The sequence below is a fragment of the Diadema antillarum genome, unplaced genomic scaffold (genome assembly GCF_040938485.1).
Source record: "Diadema antillarum isolate AM-2024a unplaced genomic scaffold, OU_Dant_1.0 seq00001630_RagTag, whole genome shotgun sequence".
Taxonomy (NCBI): domain Eukaryota; kingdom Metazoa; phylum Echinodermata; class Echinoidea; order Diadematoida; family Diadematidae; genus Diadema; species Diadema antillarum.
Window position 1 is genome coordinate 579651 of NW_027272339.1, and position 22009 is coordinate 601659.

A 22009-nucleotide genomic window follows, 5' to 3' on the forward strand; every position below is an offset into this window, starting at 1 on the left:
CCCCTTCAAGAGCAGTGACAGGGCGGCAGTGCACCCCTCGCCATAAAGAGGCAGGGTGTGGGGAATCATTGACGTCTCGCCATTTCAGAGTGAAATCTCCTGTCGAATGTGTCTTTAGCTCCAGAGAGTACCCAGGGTGGAGATGGGGATGGGGTAGAGAAGGGTAAACTGTGTTCAAATTCTTATTCATTTTTTAGCACATTTCAAACTGAGTTAATCAGATGGGACATTTCAGACTCAAAAAATTCAGTGCATGCACCACAGTAAACCCATGGACTTGAGGGTTGACCAGTGTGAAAGGGGTATCGGATCAGTTCTGCCCGTCTGATCAGTATTCTGTTGTGCATCCCTCTCTTGTGGTAGGAACTCCTACATTATACACATTACGATGTATCCCCCAGGAAACTTTTGAATTTTACAAGACACCCATTGGCAAAGATGGATTACCGACCAGTATATCCCGGGTCAACTCATCCCTGAGACAGACAGTCTACGTAATGCTGATTTTGTCCAGTATGTCCCCCTCCCTTTCCTTTCGGTATCCTGGGATAATTTTGCTCCAGAAAATAATCTTGACCTCGTGACAACCTCTAAATTTTACTCCATGTCATACAGTATATTGTATAGAAAGGTAAAGATGGTATTGGTTAGATTCATTAAATCCTCACAAAATGATATTTTCAGACCCTGAAATCTTTTAAAAAGTTTTGCCAATTTAAAAATCAGGTTTAAATTTTGGTATTGAGTGGTCTTTGAAACTTCAGCAACTGAAACAGATAAACAACAGAGGGCTCATATGGGTTTTTCCCCCATTACTCTACTTCACAAAACACCATATAAAACAATTTGTAGTAAAAAATATTTTAAATAAAAAGATTGAGCACCAAACCACAAAAATGTGGTTCCTGGGATTGTAGTTGATGTGTAGGACACTTGGCCAACTGCCCATATTTATGTGAGGATGTAGTACTCTGCTTGATGTGAGCTTTGACTAACTTTTCCTTGTCTGTATACTGATCCCACAGAGTCAGCTTTGAAGCCATGCATGGATTATAACTGATTCAAATAGTTGTATCACACTAATATTGAAAATGAGAGGCTGAAAATTGTAGACTAGCCAAAGGAGAGCAATGACATTGATTAATTAGCATATCTTCAGCCTTTTGTGCGTAAATGACAGGACGATGCAACTTCATGCGTCTCTGGGGGTCCTCCACCTTTTCTTCGGCCCTCTCCCGTGGGTCGTGAAAGCGAGCCGCCTCCAGGTACAAAGGTGCGCAATTGTGCATCTTTTATGAAGATGGCGCATGAGGGGAATTTGGGCGCACAGCTAGCAAATTGTGCTTAACTTTGTGATGTAGTAGTCCATAGTGGCGACAGTAGCTTAACTTTTAAATTTTGTGGATATATATGCAGCATTTCTCTCTCGTTTCCCCCACCTCTACTCTTTCAGAGTCCGCATCGTGACAATTTCTGTGTTAGAATTTGGATGAACTTCCCAAGTGCATTTCTTTGCTATTTCTGAAGTTGTTGTTTTTTTTCTGATTTTTTTTTTCTGATTTGACTGGTTGTGCAGCATTGTTGGCTACAACATTCAAATGAAGGGCTTGAGGCATATCATAGATATAAAGTGACCCGTGCATGTAAGGCCTACATATCACTGAATTTAAACATACACTGTGCACAGACACAACCACAAGTGTCAATGAAAGTAGTGAACTATTAAAGACGTTGAATTGATTTCACTCGTAATGAAATGATGACCATCATAGATGCAATCTGCATTCAAAATCATATTTTTTTCATGGTTTTTGGTGAAAGATGTCTGAAGGAAAGCATGTCCAGAGATACCCTGGAGTTTTGCTTCATGGATTTTAGTAGATCATGTCTGTGTGTGTAAAGGATATCTGTGCAAGGAACTCATTTTTGTCATGTTACAGCATTGATGCAGAAGTAACCTTTGTCTGGAAAAGCTTGACTGCACACCACAAATAGCACACTTGCCTCACAATGAATGCTCGCTCGTAGGGTCCTACATGTAGTTGACACATTGCACTGTATGCATGTGATAGCTGAACGTCCGACACGGATAAGAATTGTTGCACCCCAGCGGTTGCTCTTCTGCCAACATACACACATTATGGGGTTCCTTCTTCCCTCGCCCTTCACGCTCATGTGCATGTATGTGCGAGCCCTGTGCTGGGGAGGAAGAGCGTTGCTAAAAATGTCCTTTCCTGGCATTCTGCTTAGCAGACTGGCACCTGTTGCCATCTTCCTCCCCCCCCCCCCCCCCCCCCCCCAGTGGGCCACTGACTCAGATTTCTCCCGAAATGGAATTTCTGTCAGTGCCTGCCGCGCTGCACAGCGCCGTGCCTTGCCAAGGATTGTGAGCCGAACCCTCACCAGAAATATTAAGTGGGCGTGAGTGGAGCAAGGGATGAGGTGCCTCCTTGCCATATTATGCACTATACAGGTTGGCAAAGCATTCCACCGCCGCTGCCACCTCCGCCTTGCACCACTCTCTCATTATGTTGGGGGAGCGGAGTTAAGGTTGGTGGGCAATGTGTGTGTGTGTGTGCGTGATGTGCAGGGAAAAGAAAGGAAGTTAGCCTGGCCAGAGCAGCATCATAGCCACGCAACAAAGCTGGAGATTGGGATATGCAGTGTGCTATTAAACAAGTTCTGTGATCTAGCAGGTAGTGCTTCTTGAGCTCTAGGAGAATGTATCTACCCTGCATAAAATACTCATCAGAGACAGTAAAAATCTTGGTGATGGCTGAATTAGCAGAGACTGTGAATGTGTTTGTGCATAAATGAGTGAATTTCCTGAAACCTAGGTGTACACTGTATCATAGTGTTGTGTATGATATTTGGTAGATCAAGTAGGTTGCCTACAGTATAGCATATTTTTCCACAGGTACTCTGAAGTTGCCACCATAGCATTGAAGCTTCTGAGTGAGCGTTATCATCTATTTTCTTGCTTCATTTTTAAAGAGAACCATGAACATTTCACCCCATTACATCAACATGTTGCAATTTACTTCAATTGTTTGGGATCATGCTTTGTCCAAAGGCATTGCCCTTTATCGATTGTGGGCAGAATTGAGGTTTGATATCATATGTTGCTATGGAAACATTGTGAAATCGAGGATACTTGAAGATGAAGACCCACACAAAGGCTCTCACCCACGATGATATTCAGATGACTGCAATCAGTGTTTTTGCAGTCTCCAAAGGATTCTATTGTTTGATAACTCATTGACATTCAGGAATGCCGTAAATATCTTGACATTTAGTCACATTTCCTCCTAAATGTTCAGTTAGAATCTGTTACGGTTGTTTCACAGCTCTCTTTCTTTCTCCCGTGTCTCTTTTTTTCCCTTGTCTTTCTCTCCTAGATATTATTAAAGACCTGCTGAAGCGTCAGATGATAATCATAACCATAATATTCCTGATAATCACCATTAGATAATATAGACCAATTTGGTTTGGGTACTGTTTTAATGGTAATTTTTTAACTGGGGGACTTCAAGTATGCCTAACAAAAAATAATTTATGCACTGACATACATGTAGCAATGCATCTGGCTCATTGCAATTGCATAACCCATTGAATGTACTTTTGTTCTTCTTTGGAAGCCCCCCCCCCCCCCCCACAAGTTATGGCCACCATAAGTTACAGTGCTCTGAAGTTGGATTCATCTCTAGCTAGCACTGTGGATTTAATAAAGAAAAAATACCCAAACAAAAAGCTAATCAAAAATATGTCATGTCCATGTTTTGTCCCAACAGCCATCTTTAAATTTTGCATTTGTTTTTTTGAGCAATGATCAGAGTACCTTGTGAATGAAAATGACTGATTTTTATTGTTAATTCCCTCCTTCACATGTTTATTGATATATATATATATATATATATATATATATATATATTTTTTTTTTTTTTTTTGGGGGGGGGGGGCATAGTGGCATAGGTAGGGAGGGATGACCATGTAATCATGTAGGGTATAACATGGACCGGTTACACACGAGAGAAAATTCCGTAACTTGAATCATCATTGTAATGATGATTGCAATTCGTCTTTAGAATTACGGACCTTACACACGCTTGCTCGAAAACTGTGATTAGAATTCAAATTCTCGAGCGAAGGCGTTACGTAATCCTTGGTGACTTGTCAATCAAAACAACAAGGTTCTATAGCGCGCGCTTTCATACTAGCTGGCTCAGCGCAGCTCAGCCTCAGCTTGGAAGTGCTTGAAAGGTCACGTAAGCTCCGCCCCTCAAAAGATGTTTTGGAGGTCAAGCATTACACACGCAAATTTCGCACCGTAATTTGAGTGAAACTTCACTGGAATTCACCTCCGGACTAGAATTTGAATTCGTGATTGTGATTAGCATTCGTGATTCTAATTTGCTTCCACACGTGCTAAGAATTCGTCATTAGAATTATTTTTCACTGGGATCATCATTCAAATGACGAATTTTTGACCGTGTGTAACCGCTCTATTAAAGTCAGTGCTATGACTTCACTAGCCTGTCAGGGGAACAAACAAAGTTTTTTTTTATGTATGGGAAATAAAAACAAAAACAAAGCTGAAAACAGAGCAAGAATGGCAGATGGTATGATCCACAGCTAACAAGACATCACAGTAGATGTTATGGAGTATGCAGGTGATACTTACACTCTAGCTACCGACTTTGATGTGTACAAGTTATAATGTTGTCTTTCCCCGTGATTGGGCATCAATGCTTTGTGGAACCTCCGCCATTGTCCGAGAGATAGCCAGGAAAATGAGCGAGGTTTAGGCTTCCTTTATTGCGCACTACCGCTTCACCTCTGCGGACAAAAGACTGGACCTTGCGTGGCTGCACATGAAGGTTGAACTGGTCATAGACATTACACTGTAGCCGCATTTCCAGCCACTGTGTTGTGCCTCCCTCATTACTCGCACATTGTATTTACATGGCATACTGTAGCATCTTGCAGCAGTGTGCTATTATTCATTGAAACCTTGCATCAAGCTGTGGTGTCCACCCAGAGGATGATAGAAATTACCTAGTACAACATACATGAATTCATAAACACTTGGAAGTTGCTACAATACAGCGTATAAATACCTTCAGAGCAGTTAGCGATTATTGGACTTAAGAGACCACTTTTACACAATGTTCATGTTTGCTCTGTCTCCAAAATTTGGATCGATGGGCATAGTATTTTGGTGTAAATGTGTGATGAGAAATTTGTTTGTTGCTACAAGAGCATAACTACTAGATCTGCCCAGCCATTGAAATATAGATTTGATAATTTATGGAGACTGTGTACACTGAATGCTCTTTACATGAGACTGGAGTGATTTTAGCTACCAGGTACTAAAAAGCCTGCAGGCCACATTCTCTGGAAGCACGACTAAGTGTAGTTGTAGATCATGTAGCAATATTGCGCAAGGTCTGTAGGTATGTTTCACTGCAATGCGAAGTTGTGTTAATGCGTATGTGTCATGCCCGTCTATTGTGTCCAGAGCTTGTGTCATCAATGAATGAATCGAAATGAATGAATGAAATGGATATGGTGGTCCTTGTAGTGACAGATTTCCTTTCATATCAGTTGTCATTATCTCTTGCGTGAGAGAATAGTGTTATACCTTCTGCAAGGATTGAAACTGGTGTGTGGTAGCAGTATTGTGGCTGTCGTACACAAGTATGACAGATTTAAATGCTCCCACCATGCATCTTCGTGTCATCCTGAAAAAGCCATCACTGTGAAGAAGCCCTTTCACTATTAATAGCAACCCTCATGCTTGACTACTGCAAAAAGAGTGTGTAGTGGAGGGGGTTATCTGCTAATTACAGTACTGTAAGTTCATTTGTATTAATACTGTTCATTCATTTCATTTCTACATAATTTATAACAACAGTTCGTACAGTTTCAAGTCATAATGTAATCATATTCATTGTGGGGACAAATAAAAGCCTCTTAGGCTTGGTGGGAAAAGACCCTAAAGTAAACACAAGACTTTCACAATTTTTTAAGGGGGTAGAGACAAAGGGTGAAACAAGTACTAGCAGAATATACAAAACTGAGTTGCTATTTACAGAAAGCACTCTAAAACAGACTGTGGCAAGTACACTGGGAATCTGAACAAAACAGTGAAATGAAGCCATCATCTTGCCGCTGAATTGTTGGAAGTGATAGTACATGCTGCATTTCTCCTCGTGTTGTTCTAAAGCCACTGATGCCGCCAACCCCCCCCCCCACCCCCCCCCAAAAAAATACAACAACTATACAATAACTTATTAACTAGCCATATTTTTAACAAAAACACAATAACAAACCAGTAAAATGGAGATTGTTGTAGTGTAGTGCATTAGTGGTGTTTTGTATCTTTATGCTGAGATGGGTGTATTCTATGGGAATCTGCATACATTTGTATTGTATTCAAAGCATGACCAAACAAGATCTCTCATTTCCATAGAAACTGACCGTGCAGTGGATGCTAGTCTCGTGCTAGTCTGTAAAGCATCCCCTCATGTACCTGCAGTGACTCACATTCAGCAGGGTATAGTAAACAGCAGGGGCTGAAAATAGAACAAATGCCCATTTTGAATGCTGCCCAGCAGTAGTAATTTTTGTTGTGCTGGAAAAGTGGTTGAGTAGATTTGAGGCACCCAAAAATGGCTACTGTACACCTGTGGTTGTTGTTGTTTGTGTCCTTTGTGTTCTACAATTCTACATTGTACTAACAAATCTCTGCCACAATGCCCAGCCCTAAATCCAAGACTAAAGGTGGAGATTAGGGAGGGGAAAGGGGGTGGGGGTGGGGGTAGAGATGGGGGAACAAAGGCACTAACACTAGTGACAGAACAAAACAAATGGGTCAAGCATATTTCTAAGGTCATTCACCTTTTCACCAGGTGGTGCATACATGTAGTAAGTGGTGTGTCCTGTGATTGGGAACAGAGAGCAACCGCTAGGGCTGGCTGCAGAGGAAGTGGCTATTCAGTCTGGCCATCACTTCCTGTCCCGAGCGAGGGGAGGGATCCGAGAGAGAGTGAGTCGCAGCAATTTTCGCAGCACCTCCCTAAACCACGACTTCCCGTACATTTTGCATACGATGCACTTCCAGCGAGTAGCAACAATAATGCACCCATCGAATGAATGGGTCACCCTCCTCTCTCTCTCTCTATCTATCTATCTATCCTTTTAGCGATTTATTAAGTGTGTTTCCCGTCCGATCGGTTGCGTATGTCAGTCAGCGTCTGTCCGTCAGTTTCAGTTTTCCACCCTTCCTGTCTAGAAGAGTACTGTCACCAGGATTCTAATGTTAGACCCACGGCACATTGCCCGACAGGCGTCTGTGTTTGTCTCGTGCACTGGCGAGGTCTTTTCCTGTCAAGAGCTGAATGGGTTTCCCAGAAAACTTTGTGCCATTCACTGTCAGTACTAGTAATTTTACCTTTTTTTTTTCAGCTCATTATACATGCACACTGTGTCGTGTTGTGTAGTGAGTATTATTATTGTGGACGTAGTGAAGGATATTGTGTTGTAATTGTACAATGTACATATGCAGACATTTGCAGTGGACAGGGTAAACCCAATGGAATGAAATACTTGAGACTGGGAATTTGCCATTGGAACAAGATTTTGTTAAAGTGGACAAAGTGAATATATGGGAAATAGAGTTCTAGCAGTAAAATCCTCTTTCTATTGAAATATTGTTGCATGTTGTATCTGTTTTTGTAATAACTTGCATCATTATGATCTTGCCAGAATTCATTATTCTACTGAAACATTTTATTGCATTGCACAAATGCCGTGAAGAAATGTACTCTTCATGAAACGTTTGGCATGCCATGTGTGTTTTAGATCTACTACAGTGTGTTGCATATCACGTCATGGCTGTAGCTTTGGACACTTCATATTATATTATGTTTTGCATTTTTCTTCAGGTTCCTGTTCCCCGGCCTGTTCTGAGGATGTCATTGGATATATAACCCACAAGCCACAGGAGATTGACAACCCAGCGCTGGACCATTAGCCGATTGACCGTCCCCGCTGCACCACCTTCCTGCCCCCTTCTTTCGAATGATGAGTGACTATGAGGGACCTGGGCCACACTCAGACTTGGCACCAGCGTCGCCCATGAAGCGCGAGGACTCTATGGCCCTCTCGCAACTCTCGGAGAACCACGGTCGGCTCAACAGCGCCAGCCTCAGCCGCGAGGGACTCAGCGATCGCGAGACCTCGTACTCGTACGGCGGCTACAGCCCCGCCGCCACGCCCACCCACTCCTACAGCACGGCCCGCTCTGACGGCATGTCGCTGGGACGGGACACCTCCACCCCCAAGAAGAAGGGGAAAACGATGTCACTGAAGGTCCAGATGCTGGACGACTCAGTCCTGACTGTGGACGTTGTGGTAGGTGGCTTTGTGACCTCTGATTTTGCAATTTGGATGAGCTCTGTAGTTTTGGATTAGCAAATCTGAAGCATAATCACAGAGATCTTGCCACAGACTTAAGATTATCAGCATATGTAAGGGCATAATAGGACTAGCAATTTAGGGTAGATGATTTGGTAATGCAGGAAATACATTTTACATTGATTTTTGTGTTAGGCAGTAAAACTATGAATATATTGATATGATGATATTTCATTTTTACAAACTGAGCCTTATTTTCAGCGTGTAATGTGATGCCCTCTACTGGTGAAAATGAGAGTACAAGCATTAATACTTTACCATTACAAACGCGGTATACACATTTTCTATTTCTTTCTGTACTGATCGGAACTGTTCTGTACTGATCTGTACTAATGGCGTGAGATTGACATTTGCTAATTAGTGATAGATACACTTTTCTTCTTCCCTTTCATGCCATTGAAGGTCATATTATCTTTATTGTATAGCAGGACTTAAGAATACATGTTTGCGCATGATGTGAATGAAATATTTACTCAACACCTGACAGTTTCCATTGGCTTAAAATTATATTCGTATGTATATTTTCATTGTAGGCTTAATTTGGAAATTTCAATGTTGATTTTGACCACAACATACCATTCATGTGTATACATTGTAGCTACATTGGTACGCAAGAGGTAAAGACACAGATTTTTCTTTTAATGAGAGTCAGTCAGTTCCCTGGCAATTGAAATAAAGTGTACAAATTGTTTAGTTTATAGACATTTCTGTAGAATCTGTGAAAGAAACTACACTGTCAGCTGACCAAAGGGAAAATGTATTCTGCAGACTGTTTTCTTGAATTTTTTTTTTCCTTTCTAATTTCTTCTTCAAAGTAAAAACTGTTATACAGTCCTAGATAACATGATCAAGCTAGTCGCATGCTCTCCCTTAGCCTTCGTATGACAGTAGGGCCGAACACTGATAATCATATTATTTCTCTCCCACGGAAACTGAGTCGGCTGATGCAGACCTTTAATACTCGGCACACAGGGAAAGGATCAGTCTGTTTTGGGTACATGCATCGCAGCAATTGTACTCAATTGTATTAGTATTACTACCAATTTTCTGCGCGGCTTCTGCCCGTGTTATTATTAAGCCCAAGGAAGATTTTCAGCAGGGAGATGCTGCCCCCGCGTGTGTCTCGCACTCGCATTTCTAGCTCCCGCGGCAGTAAGCCCGGTGTTTCTGGTGCGTGTCTTGTAATTGGATTTGCCCATGACGGTGGCATGGCTTTGCAGGAGGAGGATGGTTTGTTGTGAAATAAAGAAACATAGCAGGTATTAGGATTAGCATTCAAAAAGGGAAGAGAGAAGAAGAGACATATGATATGAAATGAGGAGGCATACAAGCAAAGAGAAAGTTTTAAGTTTCAAGTTTATTTCACATTTTTAGAAAAATACAACATAGTAAAGTTACATATCATATTTAATGTTTAAAAACATAACTGAGAAACAATTTGAAATATTGCACAAAATAGAAGGGAAAAAGGTCAGATAACATCATATCATCTGACAGAAGAAAGTGCAGCATATGTGGGGGAGTAGCAAAAGCCATTGACTTATCAATGCAAATCCCCTATTTTACTGTTGTGACATTTTGCTACAAGCATTTATAAACAAATACAAACTAAAGAGTTTTACTACAACAACAACAAACAATACCTGAACAAACAACAGGCAATCAATGAAACTTATATATTTAGATAATCGTACAATATGTTGCATATTATTCTTTTTGTGATAGATAAAAGACATGAAGAGAAAAATAGAAAGATGAATAATCATATGAATAAAGAAAAGAGGCTAAGTTAGAATATGAGACTTATATTTTGGATGCATTTCAAATGATATTAGGGTATTTGTGTCAAAGAGTCTGAATGTGATGTTAAGGGAAAATCTCTGATTATTACCTAAATAGTTATTTTATAAAAGTCCTGCTGTATGTAGATATGTCAGGCATTTAGCTTCCTGCGAGATCTAGCATTAATCACACACTAGATTGCTCATATTAAAGACTAATACTGTAAAACCAGGAATCTTAGCATACATTTTCATTTTGCGAATTGCGCAAATGCCAAGATTCGTGAAATTAAAATGCACACAAAAGTTCTTGTCTGCACTATGTGCATTGAGTGCCAGTGACAACTTGCGAAAATGTAATGCCTCGAAAAAGCCTGTAAGCTCCAATTCACAAAGATTTCATGGCGCCAAAATATCTTGCTAGATACAGTATACAGAATGGGCTACCTTGTAACAGCACTCATAAAACAAAAGAAAGTACTGGTAATAGATAATTGACAGATAAATGTATATTTCTGTAGAAATGTAATTATAAAGATATCATACTGCACTTTCGACACACTTAGATGCAGCTAGAAGGAATGTTGAGAGAGATAGAGAGAGAGAGAGAGAGAAAGGAGTATGAACACATTTCAGTATTCGTTGTGCCAATACTTTCGGCCATAAGTCGTTGAATAATTCATCGCAGGTAAGGAGTTCCTCAGGCAAGAAGTAGAATGCAATTTTGCGCACATGTATGCAGAGCATACCTCAGGTAGAAAGGAGACTAAATTTTAATGTCTTCAAGTTATGTGTGCTCAACAGTCATGGGTATGTGTGCCACGTACAATTGTATTAGTACGCATGCAGTCCATACTCTGTCTCGTTTATCAGAGATGCTTTAGCCGTGTAGCAGTAGCAGTACAATCATTGCATATATTTCAGATTTCATTCTGCACATCCATTCATTAGGTTGCCTTGTCTAAATTAATGAGTTTTTCTTGTGGAATTTTTAGCCACCAATTAAAGGAAAGGTGAAGATTCCCAACTCTTTTCCTTTTTGATGCTTTTGATAGAAACTTACACATTGCTTTGAATATTGCATTATTAGTTGTATACTCCTGAACCATTTTATCGTATTTATCGTAGCGCCTCATCAACTTTATTTACTTGAAGTGAAATACTGTATAAGCTGTTATTTTTGCGAGGGTTTAATTTTTGCAAATTTCGCGAATCTCAGTTGGACTGCGAATTTAACAACACGCGAAAATGTCACCATAAGCTAAGGTAGTAGTGCGTTTATGTACAAACCATAGTAGGCCTCTGTGTCAATTCGTGAAAACAACATCTCGCGAAAATGTCCATGACCTCCTCATTCACGAAAATATCTGTACGCGAAAATAACAGCGTATACAGTAAAAGAAAGAACAAATTATCATTTGCTTCAAGTTATCGCAGCTTCGTAATATTGTTTCAATCATGAATTTGAAAGTGGGGGGGGGGGGGGGGGAGACATGCTGATTTATAAATTGGAATGGACATGATTTTTGTAATGTTTCTATTTCTGAGCCAGTGGGACAAATTTGAGGTGATGGCATTATTGCCTCATCTCATTTGCATGTAGTGACTGATATCACTGTTTTGGGAAAACGTGCTAAACGTGGAAAATCTCATACCTTTCTTTATGTAATGTTGATTTTTAAAGGAACATTTACCATTCTGTTTACATGTTTTACTTCATTACTCCAATTAGGGTCAACTTAAACATTGAATGAAGTTTACCCTTTAATCTTACAAGACTGCTAAGTCCTTCTACTGTAAGTGCCTGGACACTCTTGTCCATGTTAGTGAAGGAAAGTTTATACAACGTGTATGTTGGTATAGGTTGGTATAGGTTGGTATGCATGTTGTGCATACTTGAAATGGTGATCAATTAGATTAATAAAGCATGGCATCAGTTGGCCTACTTCTCCAAGGTCTTAGGCCATCAAATTTCATGGAATTCAACCTAGTGTGTATGTGCTTTACTAAACTTGGTATACTGGGGCAAGCAAAGGGTGCTGCATCTTGTGCATTAAGAGTTTTTAAGTGGGGTTCACAAACTTGGGGGAGGGGGGGGGGGTAGGTCATGAGTGTAAATGATGAGCTTCAAGGGAAGTCTTATGTTGTGTTCAAAGTGAATTCAGGGAGAAGAGTACAGTGTAGGGCATATAGTCAACAGGCAGAACTGAAAACCATTAATCCTTACAATGCACATGTATGGAGTTTATATGCACTGCCAAGGTGCTAATCCTTCAAAGTCGGATTTATTTGGAGTTGGGGAATAAATAGCAGTTGCCAACTCACAGCAAAGAAAGAAAACAAGATCCCTGCCCCAAGAAATAAATAAATTAACAGGCAATCAAGAAAAAACAACAACAACACACAACTGAGAGAGATGCATACAATCACAATATGCCTCAGTCACTGAGCACAGACAGTGATTGCTTGCCACTTGATTTAAAACACATTATTGACACACTTGTGGTTAAAATGCTTGTAAACATGAATGAGGTTATCCATAAGAGGCAAGCAAATATGAATGTGGTATTCCCTTGTACGTAGGTGAACAAACTTCCAACCAATATGAGTGATACGTCAAGGATAAGAGTTGGACAAAATTGGTGAGACAACTATTGGATATTTCATTTTAAAGGTAATGTTTACCATTGGGAGCAATGATTTGAAAAATTTTCAAGTTACCACATTTGATGCATATATGTGTAGGTTAGTTGTATGACAAAATATCCTATCTTATAAAATTCAGCAACTGTACCTACCCTCCTGATCTCAGAATCATTACAATTCTGATGACATTTGATGTTAAAGATGTGATTTGTTAAATCTCAATTTCTAACCAAAGCTAAGATTCAGTGAAGATTGCTTTATTAGCAGTGGAAGATATGTGAGGCCATATCGAATTACGACAACTGTAGTTCACCGTCTAGGCCCTAATTTATACAATTTGTCTGTGGCCAAGAACCCTTTTTTAAAATGAAATTACTGGAAAGTTTTAATCTGCATTATTTCTTGCCTGAGTTTGATGAATATTTCTTTGTTGCGTTTGTTCAGTTCTACTCTTTTTAAGTCAGCTTGGGCATGAACCATCACTTTAAGCCTTTCTGTGCCAGGGACTTTGGACAGTGTGGACAACACTATGGAGTTTTCTATGTCAGTCGGTACTCAAAGCACGTAAAGGGTTAAGATGATGACTCATTACTTCCAGACATGATTCAGAGTCATAAAATGTAGAATTAGGTTGAAATTTACCATCTTGTTCTTACAATATTAATGTCCAGCAAAACAAAGCTGAAAACTAGCGAATCAGTGAAGAATCTAACTCATTTGACCATAAAAATGTTGATTTTATGGCCAGTCGCGTCATGAGTCTATCGTCACTCAAGCGCTTATGAAAAGATGAGACTGTCTGCCTTGGATATATGACATTATGAAATTACGATGATTCATACAGTTGTTAAGATTATTGTGGTGCTAGATTTGGTCATGTAAACAAGTGGGCAGATTGTTCATAATTATGAACAGAAAGGACACATGGGAAATGTTTGACTGCACAGGACAGAAAATTCAACATGGACCATTGGTAGTGGTATGGTGTCTATTAGTGTGAAAGGTAACATCAAGATATTTGAATTGAGACTCTGTCAAGAGAATGTGGTGACATACATCTTGTATACTCAAGATTGGGAACAGCAGAAAAAGAAAGAAAAAAAGAGACAGAGTAGACTTTCAAAAAATATTCTTGAGTTTCATTTCCTCAATGCTCAAATAACATTCAGTGCATGAATAATGAAAACGGTTGCATTTGCCCATCATTGAGAATTGCAAATTTATCTTATGAACATAGATTTATCTTATGAACATAGAAGTGGTGTCATGTTTTAAAATTGATCTATAACATTTTAGTACACATGCAGCACAATTTTGCTTTGAATATAAGAAAATCAATAACAGCATTACCAGAAAGCTGAAGAAGGAGATCAGTGATGCTTATAATGCATTTTCATTATAAAGATATGAGAATGTAATGTTTTTGTTTGCTTCATTTTTGAGCACTCCCACTTATGTTTTTGTGTCATTGGAACACAATGGGCAAGTGCGAACGTGACCGAACTTTCTGCTTGTTTGCTTATTATTCAGTGTCAGTGTCGTGGAGGGTAGGTCATTGTCTACCACATGTCAAGTAACAGGAAGAACACTGATTGCTGACTTGATGCTGTGCATATTGCATTATATGACATTGATTGAGAGAATCCATTAAAGGGATCTCACTTCTACCAGAGCCTTGCACACAAGAAGATCTGGCAGCTCTAACGCCCTGTGCCAGGCAGTGCATCCAACATTGGATTGGAAGAATCTAACGTTCCATTCTGCGTAGTGACTCGAGAAGAAGAAGAACTGAGTGAAGAATGTTTGCGAATGGAGGGGATCGTAGGTTCCGTAAACAGTTGCAGTTACTTAATAGCAGTTTCTTAATAGCAGTTGCAATCAAATTCACAGTTTTTATTGTTGTACACAATTTTTCTTGTCGGAAAGAAATTTGAATGTGTTCAAAATTTCTTTGCGTAAATTTCTTTGCGACGAGGAAAATTGTTTGGGACAATAAAAACTTTGTGAATTTGCGTGCAGCTGTTTACAAACCCTTAGAAAAAAACTAAAATTTGCTAAAATCCGCTGTGTTCACAAATATTTGCTGCTCAGTGAGATACCCCTTTCCAAAGAGGAACGATGCCTAAATATTTATGTGGACTGAGTGAATGTCCCAATATTAGTAGATTGTAGTACATATTATATTAGAACACACAGGAACCTGTAAAGAGAATTCAAAAAAATGTGTTTCTTTAATGAAAAGTATAAAGTCCCTTGACATGTTTTAATCACTTCTGACATATTTTATGGCTAATATTATTCTCCCTGCTTTCTGAAAGAAAGGAAAGTACTCTCTCACTATCATAAAAAAATTCAGATATTGAATTTTCTTTACATTTCCTTTATATCATTGTCCTGCAGGGACATCACAGACCGTTGTAGTCTTCTCATCCAGCAATGGCAGCACCAAAACTTGAAAATCAGACCTTTTTAGCGGATTGTCTGTTTTTCTCAAACGTCACTAATGTGTTCTACTAATAATATTGCTGCATTCACTCAATCCACATTGTGTTTGGGATTCATTCCCCTTTAAAAATGGAAGCCATATGGGCTAACAGATGCTTCTTGTGGCCTCTGACATCTATGGTGCAGAAAGGTGGGACAGTTGACAGAAATAATTACCTGCTGAAATATACATTGTAGCTGGGCAGTGATTCAGAGTCAGCTGCTCCTGATATATTATTATTTCATACAAGTTCCGGTTCTGTAGGCGAGAGTATTTATACCTCCGTAATGTGCCTCATTAGATTTTCCTTTTTGGAGTTATTTATGCCTCATTAGCGTTAAAATGATATCTGCATAAATATGCATAATTCATTATTTGTATCTACAGTGTGCACAATAGATGCAGAAGTGTGCATTTATGTCCATTGTTGCAGGAAGTAAAGGTCAAAGGTTAAGTCTACCATTACCACTTGTAGATGTATTGCATTATATGTCGAATGCTCTTGTAAAATGGTTGTATTGAAAGGGTTAAAGTAGATGGAATAATAGTCATTTCTTACTCCAACGTCAGCCCACAAAAAATAACATTTGCAATGATGACAGAACAGCACACTCTCTGAAAATTTCCCATTCGCTCTTGACATGGATTCTTCCTTTGGAGGCTGATTTTGCCCTGAAGAGAGCGGCACGATTGTGACGTGTTTGTCATTCCATTATTTTCTCTCACATCATGCACATGTACTTTAATATGTATTGTACATGTATTGCTCAATGAAAGAAATGTCATCACAGTAACAAATAGAAGAAGTGTTTGTGACACTCTTGTACATGCTTCAGTGGTCCTAATCCACGTTTAAACTACATAATGGGCAGTAACTCTTGTGATTGGAAGACATTTAATTAATGCTTCAAACGATACAGTCGGGCCATTGATATACTGTATACGCTATATATTTCGCTAGGGTTTTATTTTCGCGAATTTCACGAGTCGGGAGCTAGTCGCGAAATTAACAACACACGAAAATAATTACCTTCCAAAATGAATCCCTTGCCTTGATGATACGAACATTTCAGTACTAATATACCATGTCATGGCTTACCGAACAGACCATACTGGCTAAGCTTGTTTACGTACATACGTCCATGTCTACTTACGAATACTGCAGAGAGCCAATCCATTATCGCAAGGGGACCACTCGTCAGAAATCTAGCGCGATGGACGTAACCACTTCAAAAATGTTGAATTCTAACTTACTAGTTGGCAGAGTTTGGTAAGTTTTTATTCATGCAGTGTATAACTACTTGTAGTAACTTTCTTATTTGCTAGTTAGTTGAAAATTCACACTTTCTTTGCCACTTCATATTTTCTCTGGTCCCCCAATCGCGAATTTAACCACTCGGGAAAATGTGTGAGAGCGGCAATTCGCGAAAATTTATGTACGCGAAAATTATAGCGTATACAGTACACCGGCACTAATACAAGGTACAGAGTACTCTATCTCCATGGCAGAGTGCAAGGTCCATTTCTTTCCTGTTTTCAGTCTGTCATTTCTCTTCTTTTCTTGTTTTCCTTTTGTCATTATTTCGCTCTTTCTTCCACCTATTCATTTTTTCCCCAAAAAAATTTCCATTCCCCGTTTTGATTATTCTTTGTCGGGAGGAAATTTTCTGCTCTAGAGGCAGGGGTGAAAGATATGAGTGTGTACTCACATTTATGAGTCAGTGATTCAAGAGTACTTATGGAGGTAGTGATGCCCATCTTTGGACATCGACCAACCCTGGGTGGAAAGAGATTTGATGGCAAATTGCGGAAGAGGGAACATACAGTACTGCCCCGTGTGGCACTGTGCCTGCTGTATTTATGGGTGTGGTGATGCAGCAAAACTTTCTGTATGTGTAGTTAGTTTTGGATTTCCAAGCACACTCTCGCAAACCCACATGCCCAGTCCTTTTCCCCTCATGGTGTGTTGAGTAGACACAACATAAGCTTGTCGTCTCACCTCAAATAGGATGACATGAAAGTTGCAATGTTTGAGCCTCCATTTTGAAATGCTGTGCACAAAGAAAAATGATGAAGTTCAAAATATTGCAAATCTTTAGCTGTTGTAATGTGCATCGTATGCACAGTTGGCTCAGCTATTTACTGCTTGAAAACTACAGTTCTAATGTTGCAATAGCCATGGATGTTTAGCTTTACATTTTGTGTGTGAGACCATGGAGAGGATGCCAGACATCAAGTGGAAGATGCAGGACAAAAAAGTCAATCAACCAACATGATTTTAAGTTTATGGGACTGAATAATGTATGCTTGATTTTGGTCCATAGCATACACAAAATCTGGGCACAAGGGAAAACATGGAATTGCACAGCATATTGAAAACATGTTTGCAGTTGGGTCCTGACGACAGCAAAAATGATTTCACTGCAGACTGGAAGGACTTGTAGTAGCCATATTGTTTGCATCTGCTCATGATCATTGATTGATACCCCAAGCACTGTTAAGCTGTAATTGACTGATACTGAAGGGGCCAGCATCAGCTATTCTTTGTCTTCGCTTAATCTCTAGGGGATACATGTTGTGGTAGTTTTATCACTTAGATTCTATAGATCTTGTCTTCCTAAAGTAGGGTCAAATATGGGACTGATTGCATAATCACTGGAGGACAATAACCTCTCTAAAAGTTTGTGGTCCTAGTCTTTGTCCGCTTTGATGACTCTGATCAGGTTGAGTGGAGAGTAACTAATCTAGAGTGGAACAGTTGGATTCTTCAGGGATAGACTAGTAACCCAGGCTGTAATATAAAACCAGAATATTGTGCCTAATCTGTTTTGTCATGGAATCAAGTGGATTCTACTGGAGGGGGCAGCAAAGAACTCACAGTTTAATTGGGTATCGCTTCAAAAGAGGATTTTGACTATACTTTTGTGAGCAAACCAGTGGGAAAGTTGTACATTATATACGTGTGATAACATCGTGGCCTCTTTATCTTTTGTGCATGTGTATGTGTGGTTATGACCACTATTACTGCTTATTGAAAATATGAAATTTTAACATTTCATAACTTACTTATAATATAGGCCTAAACATTATGTTTACATGAGTAAATAATGTCAAATCACACTAACTTCAATAATTTTGATAATTTGATTTTTTAATGAAACTCCTATAATCCTGTTTGTATGATTTTGCTCTGTTTTTGTAAAACCCAACTTGAACATGATATGGATTTATTTCTGAATAGTCTTGACCTGAGACTAAGGAGCTGCTCGCCGAATGAAGAGTGGATGTGATCCGTTTCTCTCCTTCCCCATCCATCTTTCCCTCCTCTCCATGTGGGAAAGTACTTACGAGCCGCGGATTGGCAACGGTGAGGTTTAATCACAGCCACTCTAATGATGGCAGACCCTGTGTATTTTTGATTGTGAGAGGGGTTGAGCGTTGAGCTTTCCAGGATTTGGATGGAGTTGTTGGGGGGGGGGGGGGGGGGACAGAGACAGAGACGGGCAGGGTACTGTTCCAAAGTCTGGCTCCGATTCACATTATTTTTGGCCTCATGCCATGCTTCACCTGTTGAAATCAGTTCTATAACTACACATAGCAAGCAATGTGTTGCACATTTCTAATTCTTGTCTATGATCCATCTATGGATTTTGTTGTTGTTGTTTTTCTACTTTAACATCAACAATCATACGGTATAAAACTTCTTTGTTAATAGGTGTTTTTGATACATTGTGGAAGGAACTTTAGCTGTTATCATATTGTTTTGGCTGTCAAGGCAATCAGTGAATCAATGTTTAGCATCACTACCGCAGCCATTGCCCAGTGGACTCTTCTGGGTGCGTCACCATGGTAACCTCATCCATTCATCCAGGGTTTCCAGGGGGGAGGAGAGCAATTCGTGGAAAGCAGGGGAAGATCTGTCCTTGTTTGCTCCTAGCTCTCATTGACACAACTCTGCCAAGTTCATCACTCTTCACATGAAACAATGTAAATGTTGTTGGTTTCTTTTTTATCACTGTAGGCTTTCTTGCCCCCCTTTCTGTTGTTCTTTTTGTTGTTCTTTCTTGCCATTATGCTGAATCTTTTACTGAAGATAATGCAGATCACTGTCGTCTCCATATTGTCCCGGGGAGTATGTTGTCACACGACAAGAACGTCAAAATGCCGAGAGCAAGAGCAATGTCCGTGATCAAATCAATCGTGGTTGGTTGTGCATGCCTGGGAGGACACTGGCCTCCAGTTCCTGCAAGCAACTTGGCAGCGTATGACTTAACCAGTTGTAGTGATTAAGTCTCTCACTACTGCTGCCATCTTTCCTGCACAAAATGTCACAGGCATTTTTAAACAGGAACATTGAGAGAGTTAATGGAGAGGGTGCATCTGAAAGATGTGGAGAGGTGAAGTCAGAGCCATCCCCCTCCCCCCTCCTCCCGTTTCATGGATATCTCTGTAGCCAGTTGGGATGGGTAGAAATCATTCTCAAAGTCTGGCAAAGGTCGGGGGGGGGGGGGGGGGGGGGATACAATGTACCTTCCAGTAATCATTGTCTATGTTAATGATGTTGGAGAAAAAGACATTTGATGTACATTCTTTCTGGATTCCAGTCCAAAAACAACAACATAAAGACAGCAAATTTTTTTTTGTTTCGTTTTCTTTCTCTGTGCATGACTTTGAACAACTGCAATACAATTTAACATGGCCTTGAAAAAAGATATTTGAGGTACATGTACATCCTTTCTTGATCCCACTGAAAAAAAAAAACCACAATCCAATATAAAACAAAACAGAAGTTTTTTCTTTTTTCCCCAGTCATTAAAAAAATGCAGTGTTAGACACTGAAAACCTTTAAGATGAGCTAGAAATCATTGTTTAGGTGACGTACAATTCATCCTGGTGCTGAAAAATACACTGCCCCAGCTTGAATCATATAGGTATCTGTGACTGTCACTAAGCTCCAAGTATCGAAAGCAAGATACTTCAGGTGATATCTGAGACAGTCCCTTGACAGCATGCAAATGATTGGCATGATTAAACTTCAAGGGCCCTGTGTTCTTTAAGTCCTTCACCAGTCATTGTCACCTGTTTACATTGAAACCTATGCAAGTTTCATATCACTGAATCAAGTCTGTCAAAAGTGAGCAATTATTCTTTTCACTTGACAGTTCATCGTCAATCAATATTCAGTTCAGTTTCAATTGCTGACATATAGACTTAGAAGAGAGAAAGAGAGAGAAGAAAAGTTCAATGAAGACGTATGCATACTTGTGAGGCAGTAGGTCTGTAGAAACTGCCGTTTTGGCTTTGGGAGCATTCATGTAATTTGTTTGTTTTTATTAATTCCCAGAGCGGAATAGCTCTAATGAGCTTATTGCGATTGTTCACTGAGCATTTTGTGTCTTACATTGTGTACAGACTTTTCCATGTTTTCATCTTCTTCCTGCATACCGATGACTGGACTTTTACTTAAACTTTGCAGGAATCATCTAAGAAGGGAGGGGATCACAATTTGTACAAATAGTGGTGATGCCTGTGGGGTGGGGCCCCAAGTGTGCAAAATTAGCTATTTTGTTGTCATAAATTTTGAACAGTTCACTTTTGTGGCTGTATTTTGACCAAACTTGGCAGCAATCATGAATGGGGGCAGAGATTATAGTTTGAACAGAAAGTGGTGGTTCTTTTTCATTATACAGTCAAACCTGCCTTAGCGGCCACCTCTCTATAGCGGCCACCTGTCTATAGCGGCCACTGAAAAATCCCCCCGAGAGAAAAGCCATGTTAAAGACCCTGTATATAGCGGCCACCTGTCTAACGCGGCCAGCGGCCACAAATTTTGTTTCCCGCGGTAGATTTTAACCTGTCTATAGCGGCCAAAAACCCGATGGAGCCGTAGCCGAGCCGATAATTCAGCATGTGTTTCTGCTTTTTAGCCGTGCCAGTCATTCCTGGGCAACAATGAGTGATCGCCACTGCTGCATTCACCACTTATTCAGTCATAATAATGCACTAGTGTTAAGCTTTCTTCACCACTGTGCACATGCTACATGTATACTGTGCAACAATTTCATAAACACCGGCATTGTGTTATGCATGATACACACGTGTGCATTCATACACGCATACATGTACATGTAGGCAATGCACACAAAGTTGGATTACCTGTCTGTAGCGGCCACCTGTCTATAACGGCCACTTTTTCCGCATCCCTTGGGTGGCCGCTATAGACAGGTTTGACTGTATATTAAAGATTGTATGGTTTTTACATTTGTCTGTTTGATAAATATGCGAAATTAAATCAAATAAAACTTGAATCAAATCACTATTCAAAAGATGCATACAGGAAAGTGGAGTTTGCATTTATTGATGGGGCAAAGCTTTGTGTGCCCATCCACTCACAAAACTGTCAGCATCAAATACATATAATGTCTTATATATACGGCACACTATACAAGTGTGCCGTATATATATCCATTCTTACGTGCATTTCGAGCCGTGTGACTTCTGTTTATTTTTCCCACCCACATTTGTGATACCGACCATTGTACCTGACTTGCAGATTCATCCCTATGCTGCATAAAATGCTGACAATGGAACTTGAATTGCACTTTTTGTATGGCTCATG

The 22009-nt window shown here is 39.8% G+C and overlaps 1 protein-coding gene across 1 annotated transcript in view; it reads left to right on the forward strand.

Annotated features, from left to right (window-relative positions):
* The window catches only part of LOC139711268 (FERM, ARHGEF and pleckstrin domain-containing protein 1-like), a 135468-nt gene that overhangs the window by 14165 nt on the left and 99294 nt on the right, over nt 1–22009 (forward strand). The window contains exon 2 of the mRNA XM_071623178.1: nt 7947–8415. Within this exon, the coding sequence (XP_071479279.1) occupies nt 8083–8415 (333 nt within the window). The 5' untranslated portion in view covers nt 7947–8082. The remainder of the gene's footprint in view (nt 1–7946; nt 8416–22009) is intronic.